Here is a 25,285-nt window from a genome sequence, read left to right on the forward strand (position 1 = left end):
ATATACCACCTCCACGGTCAAAGGGCCTGGAAACAGTTGAAAATCACCCTGGAGGGAACCACTTATCCACCACATTCCTTCATTGGTGGTGGGGGAGGTTTCAATGTTGCCTAAAAGGTACCCACCATCCAAACACTCCAAACCCTTTATCTCCCATGTGTCGGTGGCGACAAGGAGCTGCCAGATAGCCGGCCTACTCCAGAAGCCCAGAGTGACAAGCTCCATCAGCAGAGTCCTTGTATGGCCATGGATCGGGCTGAGGAGGACGATAAGCAGCAGCCAGCCCAGCTATGCAGCCCATGTTTAGAGAGACTCCTTGGGACCGGGCATCCGCAGAACAATGTCTGTTTCTGTTCAATTCAGAGTGGTTATTGCACGCTGTTCTTCCCGCTAGGCAGTACGTCTTTTTCACAGCTCCATTGGGACTAACAGAGGTGAGTAAGAGAGGTTTGTGTTTGGCTGGTCAGCATGTTCATCTTTGACGAATTTGAAATGTGTTTGTCACCAATTGTCACCAAGAGTTTCTTAAACATGGTGAGATGTTTGGCTTTGGTTTTTTGACTGTGTGTGAGGTGCATGGGTGGTTGGACTTCCATGAAAGTCCTTCACCTTGGAAAGAATGATGGTGCAGTAGACTAGCAGATGAGGAATCATCATGTGTCCTCAATTCTACGTTTTTGAATGATTTTCTTAATTCCGTTTATAACATGGACCATGGGAGATTCAAATATTACATTAGCAAACCATACCATAGAGGTTGTTTTTGATTTTCAGCCTTTTAATCCAATTGATGACATAAGCACCTGAACAAAAGTCCTCTACATTCAGTGAGAAATTGGACTTTCAGGCAAAGGGGGTCAGATAAATCTTGATTCAGAGCTAATTAACTGATGCAGCTCATGCACTGGATAGGAGTGGTAAAGTTAGAACACAAATAATTACACAAACAAAAAATAAATGCAAGACATACATTTGTATGACTTCTAAAGAGATAGTTCTCCCAAATTACAAATATATATTTGCTCCATTACCCAGAATGCAGATTATGGACACTTTGGTTTGGTTGAACTTTTGACTGCCACCAACAGTTAATATTAGCATTTTCGAACCAAAATGTTAGTTAATGTCTCCCAGATAACATATAACATTAAAATGGCATGCAGTTAACAGACATACCCTGATGCTACACTATTGTCCTCCCAGTTTTTTTTATTATCTATCGTAATGTACTGCATGAGAATGGCTGAATATGTCACTGTGCGGCCTATACTCTGGATATGACAAAAACAAGGAGAACATGAATATACAATCGCTGAAAGTGTACACACCCCTTGCACAGTCTTCACATTTTTGCTGCCTTAAATTTAAATCTAAGGTTTCAATTAGATGTTGTTCCTATCGATCTGCACAACCTACTCACAAGGTTCAAAATGGAAGAAAAATGTTTGAAAATGTCCTAGATTATTGTATTCATTATTAAGATGCGTTGACTGCTTATGTCTTCACATCCCTTTTGGTGGAAGAACCTTTGGCAGCCATTACAGCTGTGAATCATTTTGAACTAGGTTCGAACAACCTTGGATAACTCTTAGGGCAACATACTGGGCATTCGGAAAGTATTCAGACGCCTTTACTTTTTCCACATTTTGTTACATCAGTCCTATCTAAAAATGGATTAAATACAAAAAAATCCTCATCAATCTACACACAATACCCCATAATGACAAAGCGAAAAACCGTTTCATAGATGATTTACTTAAGTATTCAGACCCTTTGCCCTGCGACTTTGAAATTGAGCTTGACCATCCTTGAGATGTTTCTACAACTTCATTGGTGTCCACCTGTGGTCAATTCAATTGATTGTACATGATTTGGAAAGGCACACACCTGTCTATATAAGGTTCCACAGTTGTCAGAGCAAAAACAAGCCATAAGGTCAAAGAAATTGTGTGTAGATGAGGGGAAAAAAATGATTTAATACATTTCACAGTGTGGAAAAAGTCAACGGGTCTGAATACTTTCCGAATGCACTGAATATCAATTGATTTTGTTCAAATTGCTCAAGCTCAGTAAATTGGGTGGGAATCATTGACAGTCAACAGTATTCAAATCTTATCTCTGATTTTCAAACAGATTTAAATCAGCACCGAGACTGGACCATTCACAAACACCTCTTGGAAAGACATTCTGGTGTGTTTTTGGCATTAAAAGTTTAGCTGAAATTGTGCTGCTGAAAATAAAACTCTGTCCCAGGGTTAGGTTTTCAAAGACCACGGCGGGTTTTCCTCTAAACTCCCCAGTCCCTGCTGGTGCCAAGCATACGCATAACATAATGCTGCCACCACAATACTTGAAAATACAGAGAATCAACAATATTGCATTGTAATTTTGTTTTAAAAAAGGGATAAATAAAAGTGTTGCAGCCCATGGCCTGTGATTATGATTTTTGAGCAGATGTATAATCATTTGGCTAATTGTCTGCAGTAACATTTTACAGACACCAGCCCCAAAGTAGTTTAGTGGATCATCCCATCAATCAATAAGTGCACACACAAAAATGAGATGTTGTGGAGAAATGCTATGGGACTGATTTCTGATCCCAATCCATACTTGGAATTACAAATGTGTACACTGTACCCTCTGAACATAACTTACATTCAGTTATATGCAGCAAGCTAGCCTTGAAAGCTTACATTCCTATGATATCAATACCTACTTTAGATATCGTGACTGCTTATCACATTTTTCACTTATGGTTGGGGCAGAGCTAGCATGTTGGAGTGAACGGCCGTGTTTGAGAGAGGCTCTCGCAACTTTTTTGTGAAACAATCTAACTTAACCTACTTTACAGCACTTTTTACAACATTAGTCTCTTTCTAATACAATATTGTAACTTCTTATGTGAACATGCCGAGTAATAGGCAACTAAAGGACAATAAATCCTCATCGGAGGCCCACCAAACAACGAGACAGACATGGCAGAAGGCAATAATGTGACACTTTCAGAACTTATCCGGGATTTTAAGGCTACTATTGCTGAACTGGTCACCAACATCGAGAGCACCATTTGAACGGTTGCTTCGCAGGGCCAGAGTATTGTGGACTTTGAGAAGGCTTCTGAATTCAACGCTGGTAGGATCGACGAGTTAAAGAAGCTATGCACGTCCTTGCAGGATAGTGTGCAGATGCTTTCTGTGAAAGTGGTCGACCTAGAGGGCCGGTCCAGACGTCATAACCTTCCTAACCTGCGTGAGGCTGAATGAAGAGTAACCTGTTACATGAAAGACATCCCTTCCGTGTCTATGATGATTACGCGCCCGATGTGGCAAAGCATTGCGCCGACTAGAGGGATGTCATGACCAAACTCTGCAAACTCCATCTTCCCCCAGCCTTGCTCTTCCCTGCCAGACTCAGAATTGCCCCTCCTTCTGGTGAGAATATTTGTTTCTCCTTGATGGTGGTGATGGCTGGGCCGGGTCAGATGGGGTGGCATCAGACACCTGGATATCATGTTGGTGTTTTGTGCTTCGGTCATTGCCGCGGGCCCGTTCTCCCCATTAGGTTCCCACCAGCCTCCTGTGGTGTTTGTGTATATATGTGTAGCTGTGTGTACATAGAATTATTATTTGTACTTAATTTTTTCTCTTAGCATTTTATTATTATTATTATTGTGTATGTGTACACTACCGTTCAAAAGTTTGGGGTCACACGAAATGTCCTTGAAAGAAAACATTTTTTGTGCCATTAACATAACATCAAATTGATCAGAAATACAGTGTAGACATTGTTAATGTTATAAATGACTATTGTAGCTGTAAATGGCTGATATTTAATGGACTATCTACATAGGCGTACAGAGGCACATTATCAGCAACCATCAATCCTGTGTTCCAATGGCAGGTTGTGTTATGCAATCCACATTTATCATTTTAAAAGGCTAATTGATCATTAGAAAACCATTTTGCAAAACGGTTGTTCCTGATTAAAGAAGCAATAAACATGCCCTTCTTTAGACTAGTTGAGTATCTAGACTAGTTGAGCATCAGCATGTGGGTTCGATTACAGGCTCAAAATGGCCAGAGACAAAGGACTTTCTTCTGAAACTCGTGAGTCTATTCTTGTTCTGAGAAATGAAGTGCGAGAAATTGACATGAAACTATATAGATCTCGTACAACTTTGTGCACTACGCCCTTCACAGAACAGCACAAACTGGCTCTAACCAGAAAGAGGAGTGGGAGGCCCCGGTATACAACTAGGCAAGATGACAAGTACATTAGAGTGTATAGTATGAGAAACAGATGCCTCACACGTCCTCAACTGGCAGCTCCATTAAATAGTACCCGCAATACACCAGTCTGAACGTCAACAGTGAAGAGGCAATTCCGGGATGCTGGCCTTCTAAAGAGGGTTGTTATGTGATCGTAATAGGAAAGATCCATTCTACTTCTGTAGCTCTACTGAATATCTATGGGCCAAAAATGTATGAGCCCACATTTTTTCAAAAGAGTCTTTGCCCTGATTCCAGATATCTCCCATACTAACCTGGTCATTGGAGAGGGGGACCTTAATTGTGTGCTAGACCAATATTTGGATAGATCCTCTACCCGACATACCCCTACCTCCTATTCAAGCAAATTCTTGAATACCTACATAAAAAATTCAAACTTATTTGATATATGGGGGATTGGTAACCCAACGGGCAGGGAATACTCCTTTACTCTCATGTTCACAATGTTTCTACCCAAATTGACTACTTTTTGGTTGATGCGAAATTACTCCCTTACACCTGTAATGCGAGGTATCATGATATTATAATCTCTGACCACAGTCCACTCACCTACTACCTGAGATTGGGTGACATCGTATCAAACTAGTTGGTCTGGAGGTTGAATCCTCAGCTCCTCACACCATCTATGGAGAAACATTAAACAAATGACAGCTTCAAAATGTGAATATAATCAGATTCTCTCAGCTGAAATTGCTAAATCTTTTCTCTCTGCCAAGCAAAAATATTTTGAGTTTGGTGACAAACCACACAAATTACTTTTTTATTTTACCTTTATTTATATGGGTTTTTTCTCATTGAGATAACATCTCTTTTCCAAGAAAGACCTGGTCCAATAGCAGCAGGGGAAACAACGTTTCAGACAAAACAACTTACATACACTAACACAACATTAAAGAAAACTATAAACACACATACAGTTAAAAAAAAAACATTGTACATTAAAAACACAAACATCTTGACTAAAAACAGCTGGCCTAAAAACAATTACACTCTATGATATAGACATCGATCAACTCCACCAACGAAACTAGATCATCACATTTTCAAATGTTCATGACAGAATTCCAGGACCACGGAGCTAAGTAACTAAAACTATTTCTACCATGTCCTATTCTAATTTCTCATTTTTGGTACTGTTAGAAGCAAATCAGAATGGAACTGTAATTTATGTTTATTTACTGACCTGACTAAAAAGAGGGGAGATAAACTGGCATTTTACCCAATATGGCCTCATAAATCAGTGTATACCAGTGTTTAAGCCTACGCAAGGTCAATGACGACCAGCCAACAGCGCTGTAGAGATCACAATGATGTGTTAGACGTTTCTGATTTGTAATGAACCTGAGGGCTGCATGAAACACTGAATCAAGTGCTCTCAGGGTAGTGGCTGAGGCCTGCATATATATATCACATCACTAAAATCTAAAACCGACAGTAATGCACATCGTACCAGCTCCTTCCTGGCCTCAAAAGAAAAACAAGCCTTATAACGGTAATAAAATTACATTTTCAGCTTGAGCTTCCTTATCAAGTTCTCTACATGCACAGTGAAGCTCAGCTTATCATCAACACACACACACACACAAATATTTGTACACTTTAACTTGCTCTATAGTATGTCCAGCCAATGTAGCAATGACATGATTTGTATCATGCCTGGCATTTAAAAATACCATGCATTTTGTTTTACCCGAATTTAGAATCAGCTTTAAATCATACAGATTCTATTGTATGATGTTAAATGCTCTTTGGGCATTTTCAAAAGCTAAAGATAAACTACTACCACTTGAATAAAATACAGTATCATCTGCATAAAAATCAACAACCGCTGTTTTAATAAGATCCCCCAATGTTGTTGATATACAAAATTAACAACAGTGGGCCCAAAATAGAACCTTAAGGAACACCTGAGCACACCTCTATGGACTCAGATTTACAACCATCAGCCATTAAAAATCAATCTAGAGCATGACCAGTAATTCCACAACATTTTAACCTTTGCACGAACACAGCGTGGTCCACGGTGTCAAAAGCCTTTGACAAATCAATAAAAACAGACACACAATGTAACTTCTTATCAAGAGCACAGTGGTTGTCATTAAAACCTTCAATGTTGCTGAAACAGTCCTGTGGCCAGACCTAAAACCTGATTGCATTCCATTTAAGATGTTGTTTTCTTGGAAGTAGACCTTTAGCCGCCTACTAACTAACGACTCCAGTACCTTTGACAGTACAGACAATTTTGATATGGGTCGATAGTTGTCAAGTAGCAAAGGTTCTCCACCTTTCAGGAGAGGCAGTACAAAAGCAGATTTCCATAACAAACGTGAGGTTAAAAATACATGTTAAGGGGGAGCAATCATGTCTGCAGCTAGGTGTAGGAAGCAAGGGTCTAGTTCATCAGGGACAGGTTTTTTTTTTTAAAATACATTTCTTTCAGGGCTTTACACACTTCTGAAACTGACAACTTCAAAAAACTGAGTTACCGAATGATTCACACTGTTAAATCTGCAACTGGGGAATTACTCTCTTCCCCAAGGACATCAATGACAGATTCTGTCAGATTTACAAGACTCTATATACATCTAATAGAGATCCTAACCCTTAATTATGCAAAAACTTTTAAAGAAGACTAATCTCCCTGCCCTGAACCACAAAGATTGCAACATTCTGAATAAGGAAATATCTCTTGGAGAAATTCAAGAAACAATTACATCTCTAAAGAGTGGCAATACCCTCGGCCCAGATGGATTTCCTGGTGAATTCAGGAAATTCAGCAACATGCTCTCTCCCTACCTGCACAAAATATTTGTTCGGGCCAATGAGGGTGGAGCTCTCCCACCTACTTTGGATGAGGTGTTTATTACAGTTATACATAAAAAGGGTAAAGATCCAGAAGATGGTCATACAGACCAACATCTCTCCTTAATACAGACCAAAGGATTTTTGCAAAATCTCTGGCTAACAGGCTTAGCACTTTAGTGGGCAAATTGGTCCATTCAGACCAGACCAGCTTTATCCCGAACAGAAACTCATTCTTCAATCTCAGGCGCGTCTTCAACATTACGTATTCTCAGAGTTTACCCAACTTGGACCTTGCCGTTATATCACTTGACGCCGAAAAGGTTGAGTAGTCCTATCTTTTCAAGGTCCTACAGAAATGTAATATTGGAGATGAGTTCATAAAATGGATCCAACTTTTAAATAGCAACCCCTGTGCGAGAATACTGACGAACCAATCATTGTCGCCCCGATTTAACCTTTATAGAGGGACAAGGCAAGGTTGCGCGCTATCGCCAATCAGATCTCATACAGCAATACACGGCTATAATAAAGATACTCTAAATATGATTTCTCTATACGCAGATTACATTATCCTCTATGAAACAGAACCACAATCTAGTATTCCAGCTATTCTTGATTTGATTCATTTGTTTGGTACCTTTTCGGGATACAGAATACATTTGAACAAGAGTGAATTAATGCCCATACGGTTGCAAAACACCTCTTGGTTAGAACTTTTTAGAACCATTTAAGTTATCTTCAGAAAAATGTACCTATCTAGGAATTGTAGTTACCAAACAATACTCCTCACTATTTAAAGAAAATGTCCAAAAATGATGCAAAAACTCAAGGCAAACATACCATTTTGGAGAACTCTCCCAATTTCTTTGCTCGGGAGAATTAATGCCATTAAAATGGTCTTCCTCCTACAACTGCTTTACCTATTCCAGAACATCCCAGTATTCATCGCTAAGTCCTTTTATAAACAACTGGACTCAATTATCCATCCAGGATTATAAAACACAGAGGATAAGTAAAAAACACCTCTGTAAATCCAAGATGGATTGTCTTTCCCAAATGTTATATTGTACTATTGGGCCGCTAACCACTGCGATGTTACGTTTCTGCTGGATGACGCACGTCCGTCATATGTGACGCTTTTCAATCTGTTAGCACACCTTCTACAATGCCATTAAGGCAAAATGGGAGGAAGAGCTAGGGACTGACATTTCTGTGGCAGACTGGGAAGATAGCTTGGAGTATATCCACACATGCTCCATTAACTCAGATATTGTCTCGTACAATTCAAGGTATTACACAGATTACACTATTCCAAAACTAAGCTGCATAGGATATTTTCTAATACATCCCCTATGTGTGATGAATGTCATGCTGCGCAGGGTACACTACTCCACTGCTTTGCCCTATGCTCTGACTTGCATGGTTATTGGTGTGGAATTTTTGGGATCTTCTCTGAAGTTTTGGAGACTTTACATTTACATTTAAGTCATTTAGCAGACGCTCTTATCCAGAGCGACTTACAAATTGGTGCATTCACCTTATGACATCCAGTGGAACAGCCACTTTACAATAGTGCATCTAAATCTTTTAAGGGGGGTGTGAGAAGGATTACTTTATCCTATCCTAGGTATTCCTTAAAGAGGTGGGGTTTCAGGTGTCTCCGGAAGGTGGTGATTGACTCCGCTGTCCTGGCGTCGTGAGGGAGTTTGTTCCACCATTGGGACACTGGGAAGTTCCAGAGGCTACCGGAGACCTGGAACTCCACGTGGGTCGTGCGCGCTGGGACCACCAGATTAGGGTGGCCGCGGCCACGCGGTGTGGAGCGTTTGTATGGTCTGTGCAGAGAGGAGATAACAGGGATAGACAGACACATAGTTGACAGGCTACAGAAGAGGCTACGCTAATGCAAGGAGATTGGAATGACAAGTGACACGTCTCGAATGTTCAGAAAGTTAAGCTTACGTAGCAAGAATCTTATTGACTAAAATGATTAAAATGATACAGTACTGCTGAAGTAGGCTAGCTGGCAGTGGCTGCGTTGTTGACTTTGTAGACTAGCTGGCAGTGGCTGCGTTGTTGACACTACACTAATCAAGTCGTTCCGTTGAGTGTAATAGTTTCTACAGTGCTGCTAATCGGGGGCTAGCTGGCTAGCTAGCAGTGTTGATTACGTTACGTTGCGTTAAAAGAACGACAATAGCTGGCTAGCTAACCTAGAAAATCGCTCTAGACTACACAATTATCTTTGATACACAGACGGCTATGTAGCTAGCTATGTAGCTAGCTACAATCAAACAAATCAAACCGTTGTGCTGTAATGAAATGAAATGAAAATGTGATACTACCTGTGGAGCGAAGCGGAATGTGACCGGGTTGTTGAGTGCGGAAGTTCTATTCAGTAGACGTTGGCTAGCTGTTGGCTAGCTAGCAGTGTCTCCTATGTTAAGGACGACAAATAGCTGGCTAGCTAACCTCGGTAAATTAAGATAATCACTCTAAGACTACACGCTCTAAACTACACAATTATCTTGGATACGAAGACAGCAAAGACAACTATGTAGCTAGCTAACACTACACTAATCAAGTCGTTCAGTTGAGTGTAATAGTTTCTACAGTGCTGCTATTCGGTAGACGGTGGACGTTTGCTAGCTGGCTAGCTGCTGGGCAGATAGCAGTGTAGACTATGTTAGGACGACGAAATACGAAGTTGCAATAGAAGTGCTGACTGTTTCACTTTGTTGTCCTCTTTCTTTTCCTTTTCTTCTGTCCTTCTTTTGTCCTTATTTTGTCTTCCTTTCTTCTGTTAACTAGATATTTTTTGTTGTTATTCTTTGTAAGCTAGCTAGCTTCTTCCAGGAGAGTCCCTAGCAACTGCTTAGCAACAAGTAAACAATTCTGCTAGCAATTCAGCTAGCTAAGATAACTGTACAATTTTATGAAAAATAGTTAATTTTTCAAAAGCCTGTCTTTTTTGGTTTGTTCCTTGTTTTGTCTTCTATTGAGTCTTGCAGTTTTCTCTTGATTTTTTCGATGTACTTCACTCTAAAAAACATTTAAATCTCAATATATACAGGAGCTCATTTTTCAGCAGCTGCTCAATTTAGAACTCCGGAATGTATTTCAATTGACCCAGATCCGCTTCTGATCATCCTGGGAGTGTTGTTTTTTTATTGTATTTATTTCATATTTATTTAACTAGGTAAGTCAGTTAAGAGCAAATTCTATTTACAATGATGGCCTACCGGGGAACAGTGGGTTAACTGCCTTGTTCAGGGGCAGAACGACAGATTTGATGGATGGAGGGGTATGGGGATAAGAAGGAGGTGACATCTGCCCTCTTTCTGTTTACCTGTCCTTGTTCTGTATGTCTTATTTTGTATTATTTACTTTGTACTTAGAACTCTGGGTATTTTTGTTTCTGTCTGCTCTTTTATGTTTAGATAAGAATTGTATACTTGTCTTTTCTACAAAATACCTATACACCATTCTTGTGTGTTCAATAAAAAATATTTTAACATCATCTTTCACTTACTATGTGTTGTGCGACGATGCAAAGGATTGTTTAAGGACTGAGGGAGTACAAGCAAAGTCTGGCCAAGTGCATGTAAGTCAAAATAACCCTGTAAGCCAAGATAACTGATAGTAAAAACACGAATGACTAACTGACTGACATTCAAGTAAAGTGTGTCCAGTCTGTGTGAGCCAAGAGCAAAAACATGACGGACTCAACTGTGAGTTCACCCCAACTCTCCCTCGGATGAAGTTATTTGGGGAGTAAGTTTCCCAGTATCATTAAAACTCCACTGACTCAGAATGGAGTCAGGTTCATCTGCATGCTGTGTCTCTGCCAAGGGACACGCATCTACATTGTTTCAAAAGGAAACAAAATCACGCACCGCGCATTCGATGAAACTTTGATGGAACCGCTCTCGCCTCTCCGTTAAGGTGAATTGATTTCAAAGTTAAAGCTTAAAATAATGAAAAGTAGTCACTGTGTAACCAAATGTAGTAGGCATAGAACGATGCCTGAGATTGGAGTTCCCACTTCCGTTTTCCAGGGGAAACGGAAGTTAGGTTGAAAATACTGTATCCCTGAAAACCGAATGTTAGCGTTTTCTGGTGACTCTGCATAGGCTAGTCACTGTGGTGTGTACTGCATTTGGAGCAGCATAGGCTAATTCATAGAGTGACTATTGCAGCATCCTCTGACATATTATTCATATCTGTCGGCTGCTAAGATAGCCTTCTACCGGAGGCCTGGAGATAGAGGGAGTTAACAAGGGGAGACAAAAGATGTCAGAGAGCTCAGCGTTGGGTAACTTGTCCTGACATTTCAGTGACTCAATGTTACATGCAGGAGCAGCAAACTCTTTTCTTTAGTGAGTTATAACTGACCTCAGCTTATCTGACAGGCTGGTCTCATAGACTAGACGTAACATAGTAAACAAAAATCAGGGACACTCAAATGAGTGTCATATATTATGTATGGTAGGGTTACATAACACAGAAGGTTAAATGAAAAGAGGGGGGTTGGTCAGGGTGGATAGGTAGGTGTATACCACGAACATCTAGCAACACAAAAGTTAGCAACTTTGCAACTACTTGCTACTTTTTAGCTACTTTGTAACTACTTAGCATGTTAGCTAACCCTTCCCCTAACCCTTAAGCTAACTCTTTGAGATATGCATCTTTCCCTTTCAAGACAATTTGATAAATATCTAGATACATGGGCCTCGATACTGTACAGGAATTATACATTTTAATTTGAAATTATTCGGTGTGATTCAGTTTGATAAGAAGAATAATGCAAATGTCTAGCAACCCAAATGTTGCATGTTCAAATCCCATCATGGACAACTTTGTCATTTTTGCTAATTATGAACTTTGTAACTAAACTCAGCAAAAAAAAATGTCCCTTTTTCAGGACCCTGTCTTTCAAAGATATTTGGTAAAAATCGAAATAACTTCACAGATCTTCATTGAAAAGGGTTTAAACACTATTTTCCATGCTTGTTCAATGAACCATAAACAACTAATGAACATGCACCAGTGAAATGGTCGTTAAGACACAAACAGCTTACAGACAATTAAGGTCACACTTTTGAAAACTTAGGACACGAAAGAGGCCTTTCTACTGACTCTGAAAAACACCAAAAGAAAGATGCCCAGGGTCCCTGCTCATCTGCGTGAACATAATAATAATATATGCCATTTAGCAGACGCTTTTATCCAAAGCGACTTACAGTCATGTGTGCATACATTCTACGTATGGGTGGTCCCGGGGATCGAACCCACAACCCTGGCGTTACAAGCGCCATGCTCTACCAACTGAGCTACAGAAGGACCACATGCCTTAGGAATGCTGCAAAGAGGCATGAGGACTGCAGATGTGACCAGGGCAATAATTTGCTATGTCCGTAATGTGAGATGCCTAAGACAGCGCAACAGGGAGACATGACGGACAGCTGATTGTCCTCCCAGTGGCAGACTACGTGTAAAAACACCTGAACAGGTTCAGTACATCCAAACATCACACCTGCGGAACAGGTAAAGGATGGCAAAAACAACTTCCGCAGTTACATCAGGAATACACAATCCCTCCATCAGTGCTCAGACTGTCCGCAATAGGCTGAAAGAGGCTGGACTGAGGGCTTGTAGGCCTGTTGTAAAAGGCAAGTTCTCACCATCACCGGCTACAACATTGCCTATGGACACAAACCCACCGTCGCTGGACCAGACAAGACTGACAAAAAGTGCTCTTCACTGACGAGTTGCGGTCGGATTTGCGTTTATCATCGAAGGAATGAGCGTTCCCCCTGAGTTCTGTCTTCTGGAGTGGGATCGATTTGGAGGTGGAGGGTCCGTCATGATCTGGGGCGGTGTGTCAATGCATCATCGGACTGAGCTTGTTCTCATTGCAGGCAATCTCAACACTGTGCGTTACAGGAAAGACATCCTCCTCCCTTATGTGGTACCCTTCCTGCAGGCGCATCCTGACATGACCCTCCAGCATGACAATGCCACCAGCCATACTGCTCGTTCTGTGCGTTATTTCCTGCAAGACAGTAATGTCAGTGTTCTGCCATGGCCAGCGAAGAGCCTGAATCTCAATCCCATTGAGCACGTCGGGGACCTGTTGGATCGGAGTGTGAGGGCTAGTGCCATTCTCCCCAGAAATGTCCGGGAACTTGCAGGTGCCTTGGTGGAAGAGTGGGGTAACAGCTCACAGAAAGAACTGGCCAATCTGGTGCAGTCCATGAGGAGGAGATGCACTGCAGTACATAATGCAGCTGGTGGCCACACCAGATACTGACTGTTACTTTTGATTTTGACCCCCCCCCCTTTGTTCAGGGATACATTATTCAATTTCTGTCAGTCACATGTCTGTGGAACTTGTTCAGATTATGTCTCAGTTGTTGAATGTTGTTATGTTCACACAAATATTTACACGTTAAGTTTGCTGAAAATAAACAGAGTTGACAGTGAGATACTTACTCATTTTTAGCTACATTGCAACTACTTAGAATGTTAGCTAACCCTTCCCCCAACCCCCTTAACTCCTAGGGTGTGAATCTTTCCCTTTCAAGACGATTCGATACATGGGCTCCGATATGATACAGAAACGCAACATTTTTGTTTGAAAGTATTCAGTGAGATTTCGTTTGATTAGAGGAACTAATCAATGCGATTCGGTTCGATGCAAACCGATGCACTAATATTTGTTGCATAAACACATACATTTTCCATTCTTAATTCAAATCTGCTGTTCATATGCTGGGCCTCTGAGCTGAAATGTGTAAGTGTGTGTGTGTGTGTGTGTGTGTGTGTGTGTGTGTGTGTGTGTGTGTGTGTGTGTGTGTGTGTGTGTGTGTGTGTGTGTGTGTGTGTGTGGACACTTAAACTGAGCTATAATGGAAACTAGGCATCTACTACTCCATTATCAGTAATGGGGAGGGGGGCAATGCTAGCTTTTGATCTGAACTCACCGTCACCCAGTAATTCATTTCTCATTTTTGCAGATTCAAAGTGTTAAGAGCTAGTATTGTATCAATATTTTTCTAAAACAATTAGCAATTAAATAGTCAATAAATACATAGCATAACTTTAGATTTCACCCCCGTCTCATAATTTAATGATTTAGACCGTTTGGAAGTTTTGAAGGACTAGGAGCATCTCTTCTCCTCCTGCTTCGACCATGCAGTGATTGCAGCAGGTAGTGATTGCTGTCTTTGTTATGAAATTAGCTCATTTCCCCTGTATATCTAAAAAATAATCACATATACTGATTGTTTCAAGCAAAATGACCAAAACTGTTGCTGATGGTGAACAACGAACAATGGAAATAAAATCTAATGTTAGCCCCGATCAGCATATAGCCTACCTATAGCCAGATGAGAGTTGTAGCTTAGGCTGGTAAAACACCATTTCCACAGTGCATTTGATAAAAATAACCTACCAAATTATATTGGTTGTCACTCAACTAATAAAGCCTAATAATGTGCAAGCCATTTTACAAACATTTGAATGCCTAAGTTGACACGCATATATGTGCCAGATCAGAAATAGGCCTACCTCTAGTTGGTCAGCACATGAAGCTGTGCACAGCCCTCAGTTTGAATATAGTAGGTTACTGATATTGCCTGGGGTTGTTCAGCATGCAAAAGGCCTTGTAGATCAATGACTGTCAACATAATTACATGCTTAGTTCGACACTGAAGGAAAGGACGCATATTTTTGGAAGGTTGAAAGAAAGTAATTTGAGGAACAACAAAAAAGTTCACCAGTGATTTGTACTGTTTGAATTGATTTTCTGACCGATGCATGCTACATTTAGATCGGTTTGGGGTCCTGCAAACCAATGCACTCATATCTTAAATATTTTATGCTTATTGGTTAATCGTTACATCCCTACTAACTCCTAACCCTAACCTTAACGTTAACCATAACCTTAACCCCTAGAATAGTTAGTGTTAGCCACCTAGCTAACGTTAGCCACAACAAATTGGAAATTGTAACGTATCGTACCTATTGCAAATTCTTAACATACTGTATGAATTGCAATTTGTTCCATATCATACAAAATAGATGATGGACATCCACAAATGAATACATACCATACCAAATGTAACATATCATATTGTATTTTCGTTTAGTATGTTTTGTCTACCTCTGAGTCCAGGTTGCATCTGAGTTTCTCTGTAAACACAATACATAGCTTGAGATCAGACTCCTGTCATGTCCAAATGGGTAAAAAAAAACATTAGGCATGAATCCTGTCTATCTTTGAAGTTGGATTTAAATATTTTTTGTATAAAGGATTTTAAAAAAATAATTATATAGCATTATGGCTAAACAAAATGGAGCATATCTAGGTTTGCATTAGGCGTAGGTTGCATTAACCTCGAACCCCCCTGTATATTAATATTGTCCCAATAATGTAGTTTCCACAAGTAAATGCTTCTAAAATACATGACATGAAGAAACGATACTGATTTGTTCAAACATGATTCATGTTCAAGTTTTGGTTAGATAGAATGAAACTATTCCTAAAATAAACTTAGAATAAATGTATTATTTTTTCTCAAGAAAGCAAATCAAACAATATATGGAAATGAATTCCCCCGTTGCTTTGCATCAGCGTCAAAAAAAACATTGTTGCATCACTTGAGAGATTAGAGCATGGACATTAAAACCAGGATGAGAAATGAGAGAGGGTGGGACAGAGCAAGAGAGTGAGTGAAAGAGCAAGAGAGTGAGTGAAAGAGAGCAGTCCCGAGGAAGCGTGCGCTGAGAGCCCATGATCGTCTCTAATCGGCTATCTATACTGTGGCAGAACATTTGTATTTTTTTGGAACAAACGGTTTACCTATACAACAACTCAAGATTTATTGACGATGTCACAATTTACGTCATTGTTTTATCAAGGGTTGGAAATTGAGGATTTCTCAAGGATTTCTGTTTCCTTTTTCAGCCTCAAATAATTTCTCAGTAGTTTATCAATTCCGTTCCCCATTACGTGGATTAAAACGGTAGGCTAGCAGTTTGGGCAACTACTATCACTTGAAATGTTACGCATTTTTGTAGGCTACTTTATCGGCTAGTTGACTTTAAATCCTACCTGTAAAGAACATGTGCATGGATGTAAATTGCAGACTAGATTGCTGATACTGTATCTTTGTGATTTCATGTTGCAAATGAGAATCATGTAATTAGGACAAATGTGGTCTAGCCTTTCAAAAAAGAATAGCCTATGTAAAGAAAGATAAGACTATGAAAGACATCTTTCTATCGCCAGCTTTAGCCAGCTCTAGCCTTCTGGGGGCCCTAAGCAAGATTTGGTTTGGGGGGGGGGCACTTCGGGCAAACACTTTAGTGACCCCCCTCTTGGTGGAGAAAATTTGTTTTTTTAAGTTAATTTCCTGCAATTCACATTTTGTCATGGGGGCGTATTGAAAATGTTTTAAAGCAGTTCTCTGCAATTCTACAATTCTGCAATTCTATTGTAATGAATTTGCAATGTTAATATGATATCGGAGGGAGAATGACTGACAAAATCAATGTGGAGGTCAGGGCCCTTGGACATGTGCGCTGTGTGCCCGGTCAGGATTCTGCATGATTACTAAAAGTTTAAATGGCTAGCTAGACTAACTGTCAATCTAAAAATATTTTGCTGAGAGACTGTTAGTGACTGACATAACAAGAGAAAAACTGCTGATGCACCACCAAATTTCGAAATTGCACCTGGTGTATTCTACTATTCTTACTCTCAATAGTAAATTGAGACCCCAACTGAGTAACACAAAAAAATAAGTAAATCAAAACTAGACGTTGAATTGGTTTGAATCCCCGAGCTGACTAGGTGAAAAATCTGTAAGTCACTCTGGATAAGAGCGTCTGCTAAATGACTAAAATGTAGTGTAATGTAATGAACTGACGTTTGTGCGCAGTGGGTTATGACTGGAACTGGCCCTAACTATCTCGTAGGCTAAATGCACACATTTTGGTTCTCAAGCAAAGTAGGTGACATTTTTATTGCATTAAATCGAAGTTGCAAAGTGTATTTCATTGCAACATATTTTTCAAATATTGTAGTTTTTCATGGCAGTATGTCTAGAGGACGTAGTAAATATTGTATGGAGAAATGTAATCATTGGTGCCATTTTGCCATCTAAACCAGTTATTCAAATGATACAATGCAAGTGATCACTCTCTAAGACACTGTCACATTTGTATAAAGGGATCGGGAGACAGGCGCATGAATGCTTAATAGTTTTTTTTACTTCACCCAAATTACAGCGGGCCATCTAAAGGCACGGGGACGAAGACCAAACAAACACGTATACAAAACACAGGGTTGAAACCCAAACGAAAAAGCGGAGTACCTCGAAGAAATACACCAGGATGAGACCCGTAACATACACGCACACAATTATTCTAAAGAGCCGTAATCATCTGCGCAATACAAGCGGCATGAAAGCCAAAACAGCACAGCACAGCACAGCACAGCACAGCACAGCACAGCACAGCACAGCACAGCACAGCACAGCACAGCACAGCACAGCACAGGTACTCACACAACGAACGAACAATAACCGACAGCCCAATCGTGAACCAAAGGACACATTTATACAATTACAATCAGTGGGAATGGGGACCAGGTGTGCATAATGACACAGTTCCAGTGATACGTGACAAACACATAATCAGAGAGAGAAGTGTGTGGTACGCTTGTGTGGTTGTCTGGTGAAACCAGTGTTATTTTCTAGAAATTATTTAGGAAGTGTTTACCCTACTAGGTTAGACAGGTCCCACCTCCTAACTTGGTAGCCCAGAGGACACCTGAAGCGCCCTCATATGTGACAAAGCTTCAATATTAAATGTGTGATGTGTGCATTGGAGGCGGCTCTGGGGGATGTTGCTTTATATCTACTGTAACTTAGGGAAACACTGGAGTTAGGAATATTGATATTTCTCTTTCTGTAATTTGTCATTTCTCAAATTTGTACAGTTTTTGGTAGTTCTGTTCTCATCAATCCCTTTTATTTTTTGCATAGGTGAAAGGAAGAGTTGGAGCATAACACCTCATCAGAATCATGAGACGAACTGGGACATCATCTTTCCTCTTCTGTGCTCTTCAACTCACAGTGTTGTTGGCAGTTTTCTCATCTGAAATTAAATTTGTTACAGCTGGGAATTCAAACCCAAGCCTCGGAACAAACTCTTCCATTGGCAACCAAACTAATAAGAAGTGTGATTCAGTGGATACTGAATGCAAAGTGGGTGTCATTCTGCCCATATGGTTACCAGAGAACCCATCTTTTGGTGATAAACTGGCAAGAGCCACAGTTTACTTCGTGGCCTTGTTTTACATGTTCCTGGGAGTCTCTATCATTGCGGATCGCTTCATGGCGTCCATCGAGGTAATTACATCACAAGAGAGGGAGATCACCATCAAGAAACCAAATGGTGAAAAAGTGACAACCACTGTGCGTATATGGAATGAGACGGTGTCCAACCTGACCCTTATGGCCCTGGGTTCCTCAGCCCCGGAAATCCTACTGTCCGTCGTTGAGGTGTGCGGTCACAACTTTGACGCAGGTGATCTGGGCCCGAACACAATCGTTGGTAGTGCTGCCTTCAACATGTTCGTTATCATTGGATTCTGTGTTTCTGTCATTCCTGATGGAGAGCACCGGAAAGTCAAACATTTGAGGGTATTTTTTGTTACCGCCACCTGGAGTATATTCGCGTACACCTGGCTTTATCTCATCTTGGCTGTCATCTCTCCGGGCATCGTACAGGTGTGGGAGGGCCTTGTCACACTGTTCTTCTTCCCATTGTGTGTTGGGATGGCTTACGTCGCGGATCGCAGACTTCTTGTCTATAAGTACATGTACAAACGCTACCGCACAGGGAAACGAAGAGGGGTGATCATTGAGACGGAAGGGGAGGCGCAAATACCTTCAAAGATGGACATTGAAATGGACGGGAAAATGCTCAACTCAGAGAGCTTCATGGACGGAGCGATGGGTTTCGATGAGAAGGACCTGGATGAGGAGGAGGCCAGAAGGGAAATGGTCCGGATCCTGAAGGAACTGAAGCAGAAGCATCCAGAGAAGGAGACGGAGCAGCTGATAGAACTGGCCAACTACCAGGTATTGACACAGCAGCAAAAGAGTCGCGCCTTCTACCGATGCCAGGCTACCAGGATCATGACGGGAGCAGGGAACGTACTGAAGAAGCATGCAGCAGACCAAGCCAGAAAAGCTGTTGGTGCGTACGAGATCCGCTCCGAAGTTTCTGAGAATGACTTTTCGTCAAAGGTCTTTTTTGACCCCGGTACATACCAGTGCTTGGAGAACTGCGGTACAGTGGCCTTGAATGTAGTACGCCTTGGTGGGGACTTGACTAACACTGTTTCAGTGGAATACCGTACAGAAGACGGCACAGCCAATGCCGGATCGGACTACCAGTTCACTGAGGGCGTTGTGGTGTTCAACCCCGGTGAGACTGAGAAGGAGATCCGGATAGACATCATTGACGATGACATCTTTGAGGAGGATGAGCATTTTCTGGTCCACCTTAGCAACGTGAAGGTCATATCAGAGGGCACTGGCTACGTACAACCAAGGGCTAATCACTTGGACACTTTGGCGGGCCTTGGCCTACCCTGCTCAGCCACCGTGACTATCTTTGACGATGACCATGCCGGGATCTTTACTTTTGAAGAACCGGTAATGACCATAAGCGAAAGTATCGGCATGATGGAAGTAAAGGTTCTTCGTACCTCAGGAGCGCGGGGTCTAGTGGTTGTACCCTACAAGACCATGGAGGGTACAGCAAAAGGAGGGGGAGAAGACTTTGAAGATACGCACGGAGCGCTGGAATTCCAGAACGATGAGATTTTGTAAGTTACACACTCGCTATTAACATTACATTGTCATGTTTATATTGTTGTCATGTAAATGAGGTGTGGCCAACAGCACATTGAAGTTCAATTTGACAACTGTTATGTCTTAGTAAAGTCAATGTCCCTGTTTCTACTATGTCCCACAGAAGTGACTTTCTGTCTCATAAAGAAAAGAGCGTATTGTTGTCGCCTATCACTAAGCATAGACGTCAGTTCAACCTATATATTTTTTTACACTTTGTTTACTTGTCAAACAATTCTGAATTCAATGTGAAATCAACAAATGATGTCATCATGTCATTGGATTTGGGTGAAAAAGAAAATGAAATTCCAATACGTTGATGACTTTTTCAAATCCAATCAGTTTTCCACATTGATTCAATGTAATTTTTTTGTTTATGACGTGGAAACAAAGTTGATTCAACCAGTTTTGAAACAGTGGGTTTTTACCTTGTATGGCCGGGTCATTAGATTCCATTCATTTCAATGTGCATTCCATTCCAGTTATTGTTTTAATCTATTATCTTAGATTCCATTTTCTCAGGGGATGTAAGTGTCTCTGGGGTTCAAGAAGGAATCCTGTCTTAAGTTCCTACATGTATCTCTCTTTCCACTTACTACTTACTTTCTGCTTCACTGTGTTATGTTTTTTTTCTCTCAGCTTTGCCCTCACTGCCCTTGTTGTTTTAATCATTCATGTGAGCATTCATTTGACTGCCTGACTAGCCCCTGTCTACAAATCTACCAATTACTGTTTTGCATACCACATGTAGAGATACTGTGGACTGTAGTATTGCAGAACTGGCTTGAATGATTTCATTTCAGTTAAAGGGGTTTTTCTGCAATTTCTCATCCACTTTCGCTCACACCCCTTGGATATTTTATGACCTGCAGTGCTTCAACATAGAACATACTGTACAATTGAGAGTATTCAAGTGTACCAAATACCGTGTCTCACTGAAGACGGGACTTGATAACTCACTGGTGCTGGACAAAAGAGAGACAACAACTTCAAGAAATTATCATTCTGATGCTAATGATGCGTTAGCATGTTTGCGTGATTAGATTAGGTATGGAATATGTTGGAGCCCAGAGGCAGCAGCTGTTCTTTGGCTGATCATTTTGTGTATGCGATGTAAGAACACTGGAATACCATCCTGATAAAGATAAATAATATCAATATAACAGGTGTATCAAAATATATAATGGACTCTAAACAGTTATCGGGCAAACGGTTACTATTTATGAAGAGCTCCCAAAAGGGACTAAACTAATTTTAGTACATTATAGGTTCCAGAGAGATACAGTGCCGTGCGAAAGTATTCAGCCCCCTTGAACTTTGCGACCTTTTGCCACATTTCAGGCTTCAAACATAAAGATATAAAACTGTCTTTTTTTGTGAAGAATCAACAACAAGTGGGACACAATCATGAAGTGGAACGACATTTATTGGATATTTCAAACTTTTTTAACAAATCAAAAACTGAAAAATTGGGCGTGCAAAATTATTCAGCCCCTTTACTTTCAGTGCAGCAAACTCTCTCCAGAAGTTCAGTGAGGATCTCTGAATGATCCAATGTTGACCTAAATGACTAATGATGATAAATACAATCCACCTGTGTGTAATCAAGTCTCCGTATAAATGCACCTGCACTGTGATAGTCTCAGAGGTCTGTTAAAAGCGCAGAGAGCATCATGAAGAACAGGGAACACACCAGGCAGGTCCGAGATACTGTTGTGAAGAAGTTTAAAGCCGGATTTGGATACAAAAAGATTTCTCAAGCTTTAAACATCCCAAGGAGCACTGTGCAAGCGATAATATTGAAATGGAAGGAGTATCAGACCACTGCAAATCTACCAAGACCTGGCCGTCCCTCTAAACTTTTAGCTCATACAAGGAGAAGACTGATCAGAGATGCAGCCAAGAGGCCCATGATCACTCTGGATGAACTGCAGAGATCTACAGCTGAGGTGGGAGACTCTGTCCATAGGACAACAATCAGTCGTATATTGCACAAATCTGGCCTTTATGGAAGAGTGGCAAGAAGAAAGCCATTTCTTAAAGATATTTTTATAGAAAACCACCAGAATAGAATGTGAGTAAGGCCTTTTTGCCTTTTTTAGTGGGAAATCCAGCAACACTTTTATCACTCCCCTCTTCAAACTGAAACTCCCGTGAATGATATACTGATATGGTCAGGTATACTGTACATACCTGGAATAGCAGTTGGGCCAGACATTTTCCATGGATTGTGGGGTGGGGGATATAATGACAACAAATGTATTCCATAGAGGATTAACATTGCCAGTTTGAGGATAGCACCAACGTGTTGAAATGGAAAAGGCTCTGTGCTTGTTTTAAGTTAAGACATCCACACATTTATACAGAGGCAAACAGATTGCTTTGAAGTGAGCAATGTAAATCAGCTCAGCAAGCTTTGCATAGAGAAACAGTACCATATATAGACACGGCAGCCGTCTCGGTTGGGGAGTCAGTTCTTAAGTTTTCATTTGGAAAATGTATTAGCGTTGACATTGACACATTTGAGAGGATGCAGTTGCAAGTTAATTCTAAACCTATTTTAAGATGCATGCAATGTCCATTGCAATGTAAACACTTATTTATGTTTCTGCACAAATCATTCACTTACGCTACAGACAGAATGTGATTGATGGTAATTCCATTTGTCACTGAAGCAAGAGGCCTGGTTACACTCAACCCTGCTGTGTCCCGTATCCAGATAAGGGTGGTTGAATAGTCAAAGACGATCTAGTTATATCGTTACAAGAAACTACACGGTCAGGATCATGTTCTTTTGTTTTGCTGGTAGGAACAAGTGTTAGTTGTTGTGATGATATTGGTGGACATTAATGTGTAATAAGGGCTTAGCTCCTGACTGAGCCAGTATAGGTTTTTAAGAATTAGCACCAGGTACTCCGCCAAGGACCTTTCAGCGACCTTTGAAATATCAAACGAACAATGTTCTACAAAGTACCCATTTCAGTAATATTTCGACTGGATCTTTTCTCCAAAAATTGGGTTTGGTCCGCTGTACTTAACTCTACTGAATAAACACGACATCATTTTACATCACAATTTATTATAGCCAGAATGTGTCCTTTGTATCCGACTGTCCTTATCAGACAAGATCATATCTGCTGCCCTCAACCGTAGAGAATGATGGTTCAACCATGCCTTTTTTTATTTTGACAAGACCCGCCCTCTGGTAATGTAGATGTTATTAACTTCGCTGCCTACATGTAGTGAAATTAATGGCTTTGCATTGACTACACACATTGACAAGCATGAAACTTGACAGGGGATTACTTTGGGCTTTAGGAGGAGGTACTATTTTAAACAACTAATTAAATCGTTTTCTTTGCCTATGCTAATTTTGCCCTCTCGTCTCTGGCCTGCTCTCACATGAGGACAGACCTCGTGCTCCTCTATCCTTATAAGCTCAGTAGACCACTGTCATGATCCAGGGCTAGCATAGCTTCCCGTGCGGCCCACGGGAAGCTATGGCCTGTGGATCACATGGCTGGGGGAGTGATGTGTTGCCTTGGGCTGCATGACAGCGGGGCTGTCACCACCGCTTCATCAGACAAGCGACAGACCGAGGCAGGAGACCATGGCACTTTGGACCATAGAGGAGCAAGAAGACCAAGTGTTCAAATCATGTTTGAAATCTTTCAAATTACTTCAAGCTGTGCTTGATTAAGCTTGCCTGGTGCAGGCTCAAGCAAATGCTTAAAGTATTTGAACGATATCAAATACTATCCAAACCCAGGCCTGGGAGGAAGAGGGAGGAGGACACACAAAAACTTGCCAACTCCACTGACTCAACCTCTGTCTATATACGCCTCACATTTTCCCTTGCAGCCTTTGGATGTTTTTGAGGGGGTTGGTCATTGCAGTGCATATGTCCACATTTTGGGGGAGCTAAGCGCTTCAGGGGTGATGGACATATTTGTGTCTTATTTTTCTGCAGGTGAAATGTTTGTCGGGCCTCTAATTGGCTGAGACACAGAGACTGGGAGCAGATAATGGCAGGCATGTTACTTACAAATGGTGAGGGGGAGATGAAGAGACATCCACAGTTTGATAACTCATTATGCCCATCTCATCTGTGCTGACGGATTCTCTTAGCGTTGTGTCCTATTGTATACTTGGTGCAAAAACCGATCACACTGACGACCCTGGCTGCTACTCAAGTAAGCTCATCAATGAAGATGCCATGAAATAAACATACCATATCTTAGCAAAATACATTTATTTTAGTGGAAAGACACTCAATATAGGACACACATGCCCGATAGTCAGAAACAGCATTGTTATATTCTGCATCTCAGCCCCTTAGGAACACTCGGCTACCTCTCTATGAAGTTACATTTGTGTACTCACAAGGGTATAGTCTATAGGTTATGAATAGCTGTAAGAAAAACAGTGACAAATGACGAATTGTAGGATTATTTAGACTTTTTTTAGTAGCTTTGCTGATGTAATACCATAGAACTTCTTCCCACCCCAAGAGGGATACTTAACATTATGTACACTAAATGACTTAAATGTAAATGTAAATGTACACTGCAGATAGGGGAACCCACGTCTCTTTGTAAATCAATTTAAATTCTGAGACCGCATGAACTAAATTACATTTTCCATGCTTTACAGTAGCAGTAGCAGGAATAAAGGACAAGGAAAAACTTTCAGTGAGCTGCATTGTATATTTTGTGAGGCAGCAAATAGCAATGCAAACTGACTACCATTTTACCATATACCCAATTTTGACTTTACAGCTGGCCTATCTAGCAGAAGTTGCTCAGATCTGCCTACAGGGCAAGTTTCATGACAATAAATGTCAACCTGCTGAAAAATCTGTCAATGTGCCCTTGAGCAAGGCACTTAACCCTAATTGCTTGAGAGTCACCTTTGATATTGGCAGACCCTGGCCATGACCCCACTCTCAGAGGGGTTACTCAGCTGGAGTTGGGAAATGCAATTTCCAAATCAGACATGTTTATTAATACACATGTGTACATGAGTGAAATAGGACAAATAAGCACCCACAAAATTATTATTATTTAATAAGCCTCCCTCACTTCATGAGCTGTATTCTTACAAGATCACTGGCATAAGGCTCTTACTCATCTCATATGTATATACTGTATTCTATACTATTCTACGGTATCTTAGTCACTTAATAATGTTTACATATCTTGCATTACTCATCTCATATGTACAGTATATACGGTATAATATACTGTTCTACTGTATCTT

At 40.8% G+C, this 25,285-nt stretch overlaps 1 protein-coding gene across 6 annotated transcripts in view; it reads left to right on the top strand.

The window, feature by feature from the left end:
* The first annotated feature begins 279 nt into the window (after positions 1-279).
* The window catches only part of LOC118365068 (sodium/calcium exchanger 1-like), a 53,837-nt gene continuing 28,831 nt past the window's right edge, over positions 280-25,285 (top strand). For all 6 annotated transcript variants that reach the window (XM_035746978.2, XM_035746979.2, XM_035746981.2 and 3 more), the window contains exons 1-2: positions 280-434; positions 18,149-20,001. In XM_035746978.2, coding sequence (XP_035602871.1) covers positions 18,188-20,001 — 1,814 coding nt within the window. In that variant the 5' untranslated portion in view covers positions 280-434; positions 18,149-18,187. The remainder of the gene's footprint in view (positions 435-18,148; positions 20,002-25,285) is intronic.

This window comes from Oncorhynchus keta, chromosome 32 (genome assembly GCF_023373465.1).
Source record: "Oncorhynchus keta strain PuntledgeMale-10-30-2019 chromosome 32, Oket_V2, whole genome shotgun sequence".
In the NCBI taxonomy this organism is placed as follows: Eukaryota; Metazoa; Chordata; class Actinopteri; order Salmoniformes; family Salmonidae; genus Oncorhynchus; species Oncorhynchus keta.